Source organism: Austrofundulus limnaeus, unplaced genomic scaffold (genome assembly GCF_001266775.1).
Source record: "Austrofundulus limnaeus strain Quisiro unplaced genomic scaffold, Austrofundulus_limnaeus-1.0 Scaffold254, whole genome shotgun sequence".
Lineage (NCBI taxonomy): Eukaryota > Metazoa > Chordata > Actinopteri > Cyprinodontiformes > Rivulidae > Austrofundulus > Austrofundulus limnaeus.
This window is the reverse complement of record NW_013952656.1, coordinates 550,675-561,900: the sequence shown is the minus strand read 5'-3', so window position 1 is coordinate 561,900 and position 11,226 is coordinate 550,675. Positions and strand designations below refer to the sequence as shown.

The window sequence follows — 11,226 nt, the reverse complement described above, 5'->3', positions numbered from 1 at the left end:
GATATAGATATAGATATAGATATCTTCTGGTCCAAACAAATGGTAATGACCTGAGGTTCGTTGAGGCTTGTTTAAAAAAAGAGGCTTGCCATCTCAGTTATTTATTTTTTTGTTTGTTTGTTTTAAAGCTCAAACCAAGCAGGTTTTTCATGCACTGATCTACTAAAGTACTTAAGAATTAAAAATTCAAATCCAAAAATCTGTTTTAAAAAAGTTTGAGTGTGAGAATCAAACTCCAAAACTCCATTCAGGATCAGAAGATTTTTCAGTGTGCCGACACATCTGCCCTGGCTCAGCAATAAAATCTCACCATTGCATTATTGTATGCATGGGCACTTGATTGTTATAAAATTGGGGAGCTAAATCAGGAATAAACAAATCTAATTACCAATTGCCTCTACGCTGCAGGCATTCTGTACACAGTCTTGAATTGTATTGGTGCCAAAATGAGGCTGTTTGGTGTAATGGAAAATGCAAACGCCTTGATAAATAGAAGACCCAAGTTCCCCCCTCTAAGTATACTGTTGGCGTTTATTTTGTTTTAATTCTTGCAGGTCTCAAACCAGACGTAGACATTTACTTTTACTACACAATAAGTCAGCTTTTGGCTTTACCCTGCATGTCTGAAGGGACACATTTCTTAGAAAAGAGAAGGCAACTGCTTCTTCTCGCAGTTTTAGCTGTATTGGCCCAGAGAGCGTGAGAGAGAACTTATGGAAAATAACTGAAAATTAACTTTACATAAGCATTATAGATCAGGATTAAAAATAGATATTTTGCAACTTAAAGTTTTGTGGAAATCAGCCTAAGTACAACAGGGCATGACTCTGCTGACTCTGGTTTACTGAGTTGTAATCCAACATGACCTAATAAAGCCTTTCTAACCTTGTCTCTAAAAGCACGCCAGGAACTATAAGTGATGCACACCTAGACCGTTTTAAAACCTTTGTGCTGAAATCAATAATCTAAACTGCATATAAGTCATTTGTGACGCCTCTTTGAAGCCGATTATTCACCAGAGTTGTGAAGTAACAACAAATACTTCTTTACTATAGAATTTTTGGGTATCTGTACTTGAGTAATTAATTTTCAGCCTACTTTTTACTTCTACTTACATTTTCACACAATTATCTGTACTTTCTACTCCTTACATTTTTAAGAAAGGCAAGAAGTAGAAAGTCGTTACTTTTATTTCATTTTGCTTGTTTTTATTCCAGAATGTTATTGTAAAAAATTAATAGTATCCATATAAATTTTGCCTCCTTAGGGTGAATTTAACTGTGTCTGAATGAGAAGTATAAATGTGTAAAATTCTGATACCATATTAGTTTGTACACAATCAAATCATGTCACACTCCAGCAGGACATAATCATTTAAATAAAAAGGACTGTACTTAAGTAGTATTTGTATTTCATGAATTATATTATTGCATTTGGCCACAGCCCTCAGATTTTCATTTGTATATAAACTGAAACAGCTAGACTAGTGCATCTTAAATTTAAACATAAATTGTTTTAATACAATAGTCATTTCTGCATTTGGGGTGGGGGGTCACCTCCTAATAAATGTCATTACAGAAAATCTAACTGCTGGTTTTAATTCAATACTTTTACTTTTAATACTTAAGTACAAAAAGTATCAGTTACTTTAAGACTTTTATTCAAGTAATATTCCTAAAAGAGACTTCAACTTTAACCAAAGTAATTTGGTGAGATACTTGTACTTTTACTCAAGTATCACTCTGTGGTACAACACTGTTATTCACCAAGACAGATGCAAAGCTGTCTTATGTTGGTTAAAAAAAAAGACATGTCAATAAAGTTAACACCCATTTGAATCGAAATGGGAATACAGTCGTAGTTTTTTGAAAATGGTTTGAGATTGTGTGTGCAAATGTGTATAATCTGACTATTTGATTCCATTTGGTGCAAGGGTGTGCAATCCTGGTAGGGCTGTTATCCTACAGGCATTAGAGGCTTCTCTGCTCCAACACCTATTTGAATTCTTTTGTAGCCTGTTCTTGGGGTATGTATCTCAGTGCTACCAAGCTACATTACTGCCATCAAACATTGCTGACCAAAGAACTCATTTGTCCTACTGTTGCAGAACAAACCACTAAAAAAAAAAATAAGGAAAAAATATCAAAATTTATTTAATTTGATTCATGCTTGTTGTAAGGTTTATGCCAAGCAGCAACCAAACCTGGACTGCACTGGTTTCTTACCACCTGACAACCTACATCAGCAGACTTTTGGAAAGTATTAGGTAGTCCCACTTTTACAAAACACATTTCTAATCTTTTGCTTTGAGGAAGGAGAGCACAAATTACAGGGAACGTAGAAGGAATGTAAATTTTATTATCGCACTCAAATACTTCACTATTCAACGTTAAGCTCATCTTTTGTGAAGAAATCAAATCCCATGTTTTGTTTCTGATCCCGCTTCCACACGAGTGCTGATTTGTTTGGTTACTACTGTCTTGATGAAACTTGTTTCATTTCAGTTTTTTTTTTTTTTTTTTTTTGTTTTGTATAAAATTTTTTTTTTTTTTTTTTTTTTTTTTTTTTTTTTTGTGTGTGTAGTAATTCCAAACTAATCCATCAGATTTCAGGTTCTGTACATGCAAGTTTTACAAACTTCTCAGAGCAGTCAAGGCTTGCTTTGTGCTGATGCGCTCTCTGGTGGTGGAGTTGTGATGATGCGAGGAGGAAGATTGAACGTAGGAAGCAGGAGGGATTCTCAGCTGTCAGTCATGCTGTTTGATTTCAGGTCATCTAGTAAAAACAAGAAAGTAAAATTAGGCAAGCACTCTTTAGAGAGTAGTGAGGTGGGTTATAAAAGTTTGGACATTTTACTTAAGTATTTAGCTTTTCAAGAGTTCCCTGTCCAGACAATTTAAATGTTTCCACTTCTTTATCTAGTGTTTCTGAATGGATATTTGCAACGCAGAATGTGTGCCTGAGAAGAAATTAACAAAAAATAAATTTACATACCCTGCAACTGAACCTTTCAGGCTAAAATGCTTCATTTCGAGTAAGGGTTGGGAGATCCTTTTACCCATTGATCTGATTTGATCTTTTGAATATTATAACATAAATTTATCCAGCTATTCAAACCTAAAAAACAAACATTTTTTGATGTTTGGTACAACAAAAACCAAAAAGATAAAGTAGAGGGTAGAGAAAAAAAACAAGTGTTTAACCTGGTTCTTTATGCTATATGTATACAAACAGAACATGAACATACCACAGTGGTAAAGATGTCTGACTCTCTCGATGTCCGACTTCATCAGTTTTTGCCTCTGTCCCATTCCATGTACATCGCTGTCTTTTGGAATGATTGTGGCTTGCCCGTTCGATGAAAAGAACGTCCTAACAAAAGTGAAGAAAAATTGTTGAGAGATTTAAAAAAAACATTTCTACTTGGTAAGCTTCGTATTTGGTAAACATTACCTTCCGTAGTGCATGATGGAAGTGTAGTCATAGGGAATTCCAAACGTTTCACCATTAATTTTATTGAAGTTGTTCTCCATCCCTAAAAGACATGTGTACCACACAGCTTTTATGAGTATGATTTATTATACAATGAAGTCCTGCAAAGTTGTATTTCATAGTCTTTCAGGGATGTTTTCATGGAACCCAACTACTTGTTTGCAGTAACCCAAAAATTAAAACCGAAAATACAGTAGAGTAAGAAACACCATTTATTTTCCTGCTTGAGAGTTCTAAAACTAAATTTACCCATTTTGTAACAATTTAAATTCAATTCCACATTTTAAAAAAAAGTATAGGATGTGATGCAAGTGCAGAGTGCAGCATTTCTGCCTTCTAATAAATGACTTAACAGTAATGTGTGGTGTGTAGCTGCTAACGGTTTCACTGTTTGATACATTAAAAGGTGCCACCTAAACAAGCTTTAGACCTTTTCCAGACCACATCCAATATTCACATTCAACCATTTGCAGATAGGTCTCTCTAAGATCTCAATGCCTGTGAAAACTGGGGCTTCACTATACTGTACAGCCATGATTGTGTGTTGGCCAAGTTCAATCATGGTGGCCATCTAAAATTTTAAGACATAAAAGCTATTTTGTTGAAGATGTACACCCAGTTTCTTTGATAGTGTAAATCCAACCAGTAGTTCATGAAATGTTACAAACACACATGTAGGTGGTAAATAGGTCTACAAGTTCGTCTTAGGGACTAGAACATCCTCAATTGTATTCTATTATTTATAGTGACTTTCATGCATTGCTCAATTTTATTCAGTAGTTTTGTACCTTCTAGCATTTTAAACAGAAAACATTTCCAAACTTTTTTTCCCCTCCGAAATTCTTATTCAGTGTAGAAGGCAAGAGATTCAGTCATTTTAAAAACAGGAGCACATCGACGCTACCTGGCAATATGTTATTTTGAACCACCTCGATGTACTGGTCACGGTCTGACCGGGTATGTTCATGTTGGAAGCCAAGGGTGTGAAGAAGCTCATGAGCGATGTTACCCGAAGAGCACTGGGGTGGCATGAACACACTCTGCTTGCCACCAATGAAGCCTATGTATGAGGCACAGCTGGATAACAGAACACACAAAAGCTGCAGGTTAAATTTCACATTTCCCAGTAAACCAAAGTCACAGTTTTAGTGATTATGATTAATGGATGGAACTTGACTGAGGTTTAAGTGTGGGGAGGGGGGGTAACAGGCTACCAATCGTAAGATATTATCATTTTTAAATAGATGTGCAATTCACAATCCTAAAAAGGAAACAATACGAGTTCACAATTGTTGTAAGGAGCTACCCAAGCATGCAACTATGCCAGATTTTTTTTTTATAAAGATTAGCCAAATAGGACTTCCACTCTGGCTATTTTTAGAACAGTCACAAGACTATGTCCCATTAAAGGGGAAACTATCGTAGCATCTGTTAGTTTCAGTCACTTCGCACTGGTTTAGCAGTGTTTAAACTTAAATTTGAGAAAGCATGAAACTCCACTAGGAGGACCAAAAAGTATTGTGCTAAAGTATCTTCCCCACATGGAAGAAATAGTCACATTTCCTAAGCTTAGATGCAGTTTAACAGATTCAAGTGATGGGACGGACACACACACCCTCATGGGACTCTGCATTGACTTCCATTCATTTACTGATCATGTCTGTTCCCTAAACTCAATTTAAACATTAGTCCTAACCCAGCAACTGTATTTCCCACAATGGGGACCAGGCTTTTGTCCCCATAATGAACAGTGGATCTTCACCCGGCTGTGTACCAGGAAAAATGGTCAAAAATTGTCCCCACCAGGTAGCAAGTACATACATAAGATGCAGCAATCAAAGCTAGAAGGCAATGGTAAAAACCCCAATCTTTTAAACAATTCCGCTCACTTTCAAAATCTGTCAATATACTGTATGCTGTAAAAAAAAAAAAAAGAGATCAAAGTGTTTCTGTATGTAGAAATGAATAATAGGGGATTTTTCTTACAATATATTCCATCTCTTTTTTGGACACATTTGTCTATTTGATTTTAAGTCGTTTATTGTATTGTATTGTCTACTCTGCTAACGTTATTTTATCATGATTTAAAAAAAAAAAACAAGCACCTTGGAGCAGCAAACCCAATTTCATTGTAATGCAACTTCTCTTGTGTGGTTTTTAGTTTTTCTGTTAAAGGTTGCACCTCCTCATGATGTATTTATGAAGATGATCCTTGGGTCTGTGGCTGCATGACCCAGGGCACCTGTTCTATGTCTGTTCTTCTGAATGGGTGTTCTGAACTGTAACAACTGTTACCAAATTTCCCTCTGGGATCAATAAAGTATTTTTGAATTTGTAATGACAATAAAGGCGATTCTGATTGTGTCAAAGGCCTCGATCTTCCAGCCAATATTTTACCTGAACTTTCCGGTGAAGTCTTATGTGTTGGAATTTCCTCTAAAATGTTTTTCTGCTAGAATATCAAACACTGAACCTCCACATTAAACAGATTGTCTGATCACTTCAGAGAGCAGATAAAATATGCACCGATGTCACGATTGGAGATCGCCATTATTGAAGCTTTGGGGGATCAGAGACCTTAGAGCTGTGGCAGCATCAATATTCTGTTGCAACGTACAGGCATTATAATACAAACCTTCAAAATCAAAAACTCACAATTTACAACTTTGATCATGTCTACTTGATTACTGGAAAAGGCATTTTTAGTTACAGAAACAAAGCCAGTTTGTGGGAAGGTGAAACCACCATGGATCCAGTCTGAGACCGACTTCTTGACCTTATAAGCAGATAATGGCTGATTTGGTCCAACAAGCTGTAGGCCCACACCTTCATGTTCATTTCAATTTCTGACAACATACCCATTTCCATTTTGGAAGAACACATAGTCCACCTCGGTCCCTCTCTTGTGGAAGGTTATACAGGTGTGTTTAGACAACATCTCCATGGCAGCCAGGATGTCGCTTGTTCGGCTTTCTAGAAGGCGGCGGCAATGAAATAAAAATCTTGTAAAAAAAAAAAGTGTTTATTTTTTAAGTTAGAAAAAAAAGTTTCTTACCTATTTCTGGGCTAATTTCATATGGGATGTGTGTTGTTGGCCAAACAGTGCTCATTGCATTCCTGTTGTCCTGCAGGGTGTAACATGACAGAAGTCATCGTTTGGCTCAGATTTTATTAAAGGACTTTGGTCGAGAATTATTTCTTGAACTTATCCTTCTTGGTGACTTCAAATGCTTAATGGGTTGGTTTTAGCTGACTAAACATCCCAGCCATAGCTTGGTTTAAAGTCAATTTGTCAAACTGAAATACCAATATGCTATTAGGCTGAAGGCAAAACACTGACAGTACATTCATACATGACGTAGTGGCCATCTGTTGGGAGTAAAACGTGAATTGAAGTTGCCATTGAGGTTCTGCTGTCCTGTAAGTTTTCCTCTCGTTTCCCTGATCCAGTAAGTGATCCAGTGAGTGATCCAGTGAGTGATCCAGTGAGTGAATTACGTCTTCAAATCCTGCTGAAGCCTGTTAATTACCTCATTCATGCAAATCGGGTGTGTTGTAGCAGAGAAACATTTAAATCACGCAAGATGGTGATACTCGAAGATTTGATACCCTTAAGTGTCACAACTGTCAGTCAAGAACGTTGGGAGTAAGAAAAGAATTATACATCAAAGTCCTGATGCATCTCTGTAATCCAGGTAGAAAAAAAAATTCAAAAAGAAAAAAAAGGAAGGTCCTCTGGATGGATTCTTCTTTAGTGAAACGTTTCGTCTCTCTTCCAAGAGACTTCTTCAGTCTGAGGAGTTTCAGGTGAACTCAGCCTTATAAGCACTGCCTCCACATGGACAAACGGGTTAGTCACATGCAAAAGAAGGCCATCACCTAATCAAGCCTAGCCTGGTTAAAACCAGACCCTGTCCTTCACTTTGCTTCATACAAGGGTCTGAACTTGCTGAATAGAGAAGTGTTTCTTGCAGGAGGCGTGGCCTCTGCTGAAGTTTAAAATGATTGGATCGGTTGGCTGCGACGTATGTCGCTGTGAGGGAGGCTAAGCTAAGAAGCTCACCGGAAATCGCTTGTGCTGTAAACAACTCAGGAGAAACGTACCGAGCCAAATGAGACGACTGTAAATGAGAGCTGCTGCTTTGTCAGATAAATTTATTTTAATTTGGAAATCTTTTCAACACGGACTGGCTTCATTCACTTCCTCCACTGCCGTATGCCAAAATAACTAGCAGATACTGCGCAGAACATCGACGTCATTCAAAACTCCACCTTCTGTTTGCGTATTGGCCCAGGTGAAATAAACTACAAGCAGACACTGCGCAGAAAATTAACGTTCTGTTCTCTGATTGGCCCGGCTAAAAATCTGCCAGGGAAATCCATCTCAATGGGAGAAGTCCCAGACGGAGCAGTGAAGGGAAACTAGAATTGAGCCGAACTGCGTGGGAAGGCAAGGACCAGGCTAAACAAGCCTATTGTTAGTCGATGGCCCTCTTTTGCATGTGACTAACCTGTTTGTCCATGTGGAGGCAGTGCTTATAAGGCTGAGTTCACCTGAAACTCAGACTGAAGTCTGTTGAAGGAGAGAAACCGTTTTATCAAAGAAGAACCCATCCAGAGGACCTACATGATTTTTTTCTTTTTGATGTACGTCAAAGTCTGCAGAATCCTGTAGCCCCCCACCACCACGGTTCTGCTCACACATTTAGTTCTCAAAAGAACTGTAGTTCATTTGTTGGATAGAAAACCTGAAGTTTAAAAAAAAATGTTTCAGCCTGAACTGAAGCGGGCAGTGACCTTTCAGATAACAGTACACATCAACTTATAAGATTTTTTAAAAACCTTTGGGGGCATCATTTGCAATACACACACATCACAATATCAGTTATTCATTTTGGATGTGTCAAAATATTTAGCTTTAAATGTAGAAAGGAAAAATCATTTCCCAAAAATGGTCACCATATGCTGCTTTTGGACCAACAGTTCAGTCAGACAAATTAGTTTGATACTGTATTCAAGCTCTGCTCAAGTACGCATCAGGAGCTGCATTCTTTATTAGACTATTTTTTTTATCCAATCTTAAAATGGTCCAAAAAAGGTTCAAATAACTTCTGTGAAAACTTTTTGATTGATCCATTGAAAAAAAAAAAAGTTTTACCTTTACACTCAATGGTTCAGTGGTGACTTTTCTTCGAGTTCTTATGTCTCTGACAAGTTGACTCTGTTAACAGTCATTCAATCATTTCAGCACATTTCCAGCAAAGCCTCTACTCTAACACTGGTATTGTACTGGATATGTTTAACTTAATCAATTTTATTAGTAGGTTCAAAATGAACAGGAGAGATGGGTGTGGGAAAAAATAAAATTTAAAAAAGCATTCTGATTTTATAAACAAACCAGTAAAGACGTTTGTACTTACATTCAGCAAGATGTCTCCCTCCACCAATGAATTTGTGTCAGATGTTAGTTCTGAAAAACAATTACATAAAATCACCAAACTCATTTTCTTCTCTCAGGAGTAAAAGACAGAGTAAAGCTGACTGATAAGAGGCCAATTATATATGCATGCTGTATATAAAGAGGCCTTTATGTGCACAAAGTGACTTAGGGAGTGCTGAAAATAAAATAAAAAAAAACTGTTGCAAATCATTTGTTTTCCATCATTCTACTTAAATATATTATTAAAGCAAAAAAAAAAGGTTCTTTGAAAAAAATTCAACAAGTTGCTGCATCCAATTTCGTGTGAAACTCCACTTCCCACTAATATGGCATTTCAACAACCATGTGACTAAGTGATTTCAGGCTTGTATCATCACTTCATTGGCTAACATTTTTAAATGCCATAAAATAAAATAAGCTTGCAGGCTTAAAAAAAGTCCCATACAAGTAAAAGAAAAGTAGCTACACCATTTTTAGGATAGGTCATATTCATACAACTCAAACACAACTAATCATGGCAGACAGAGAGCTTACCTTCTAACGTTTCTGGATGGTGGTCGGTTGTATTTATCACCGCTTCAAAACAAACGAAGGGGAAAAAAAATGTTGATTTGTTCTCATGTAAAAACCTGAGCACCGAGCCGCGTTAAAGTTTGATTTCTCACCATTATTCACACATTCAGCAAAGAAAACGAAGGCAAAGAGCAGAAGCAGCATGTTGCCTGCCCAGCAGCTCCCAGCCTCTCTGCTCTGTAATCCCACTGAGTGAAGTCAGCTGTGAGCTTCTTCTCTCACAGCCTCTCTGCCTGTTGCTTTATAGCAAATTGTCTCACATTTCCTGTTTCCAAATGGGCTTTTTTATTACAATTCTGCAGTGGTCAAAATAATAGCTACATAGAAAAGCTATAAAAAACAAGAAAGAAGTTACAAAAATCTTGAAATAATCTCCCTTTGCCTATTCCAGAGTTTTAGATTTAATTGTACTGAGAAGGAAAGGAGGAAATTAGAGCCAGTTTGGTCAAACAGCTTATAAATGATGTTGTGTGTTCAGGGTGTGTTGTGAACAACTCTCAGCTACAACTACCCAATGTTTTGTAAAACTGTCTGAGTTCTAGCTGCTTTTGTGTTGGCTAATATTGATTAGTTGTGGTGGACATCTTGATTTGGGCTGGCCCCAAATGTTAATAAGTTGTAGATGTTAACTTAGTGATTATTCACCAAGTGTTTCACTAAATTATATTCAGTTGTTCATGAGTTATTTTGCAAACACACAATGCTGATTAACAATGGTGCACAATAAGTAACGCTCAGCGGTTTGTGAAACTGAAGATGACTTCCAGCTAAATTTTAGCTCATTTAACAGATTTGGAAACATTTCCGTGTTGGCCTGTGTGGATTAGCTGTGGTGTCAATTTTGAACGGAATTAGCTCCAAATGCTAATCAGTTATAGATGTACACCCAATGATCGTTCACTAAGAGTGTCTTTGAAATCATCTACTGGTTCATGAGATATTTGAACCCAAGAGTTGATGGCAAAGTTTTAAAAGCAGATCTTATGTCAGGGCTTCTGATTTGGCAGGTTACTTCTGTCTGGCCCACTATTGATGCCTCACCTGCTGCCCCACTAAAAAATAATATTAATGTAAAAAAATATTTTGAATCAATCTTACATTAACGATCTCCCCATTCCCTGCTGTCCAGCGTCTGAGCTGTTGGCTTTAAGTAACTATTTCCCCTTGAGCAATTTAATCAGATAGCCCTGTTTAATGTCACTTAGTGCTTGGACTGCACCATATTTTAGCTCAATATCTGTAAAACTGGGTTTGTTAGAACCAGCTTTTTATGTTGCTTAGGTGAGGATTCACTCCAAAAGATGAACAGAAGTCACCTGCCAGTTGAAATAAAACAAAAAAGATAATTTACCTGAATGTGTTAAAGATTGAGGGAAGTTGTGCAATCTTATGTTGATTTTCTTGACATTTTCTTCCTTATAATTACACACAAAATATAGTAGAAGCTTTAAATATTTGACACTTTGCAATGAAGCCCAGATATGGAGTTTTGACTTTCATATTTTTAAATATTTAGATTTTGCAGTAACATAGTGTTTTGTGTGGGAATAATTTTGCTAAAACTACCTGCTGAGGACCATTAGGTAGGGAAATATATTTTTGCACTGTAAAAGTGCAAATAAGTTAATTTATTAAAACAAAACTTAATAATTTAAGGAAGAAAATCTAACTAAACCAATTCTGAAATACTAAAAGTAAACTCACTGACTCTACAGAACATC

General features: G+C 36.8%; 1 protein-coding gene across 3 annotated transcripts; it reads right to left on the bottom strand.

Annotated features, from left to right (window-relative positions):
- Positions 1-2,574: 2,574 nt before the first annotated feature.
- LOC106526053 (zinc metalloproteinase nas-4) lies at positions 2,575-9,706 on the bottom strand. 3 transcript variants are annotated; one of them, XM_014020509.1, is made up of 10 exons: positions 9,598-9,706; positions 9,467-9,508; positions 8,913-8,962; positions 8,651-8,713; positions 6,548-6,617; positions 6,351-6,465; positions 4,397-4,569; positions 3,454-3,535; positions 3,248-3,372; positions 2,575-2,775 (listed from the first exon to the last, which is right to left on the bottom strand). In XM_014020509.1, the coding sequence occupies exons 1-10, from the start codon at positions 9,647-9,649 to the stop codon at positions 2,741-2,743; spliced, it is 807 nt and encodes a 268-aa protein (XP_013875963.1). In that variant the 5' UTR covers positions 9,650-9,706; the 3' UTR covers positions 2,575-2,740. The 3 variants fall into 3 exon arrangements, with proteins under 3 accessions (XP_013875963.1, XP_013875964.1, XP_013875965.1); XM_014020510.1 differs by having other exon boundaries at positions 9,467-9,505; positions 9,598-9,692; XM_014020511.1 differs by lacking the exon at positions 8,651-8,713.
- Between the last annotated feature and the right edge of the window lie 1,520 nt (positions 9,707-11,226).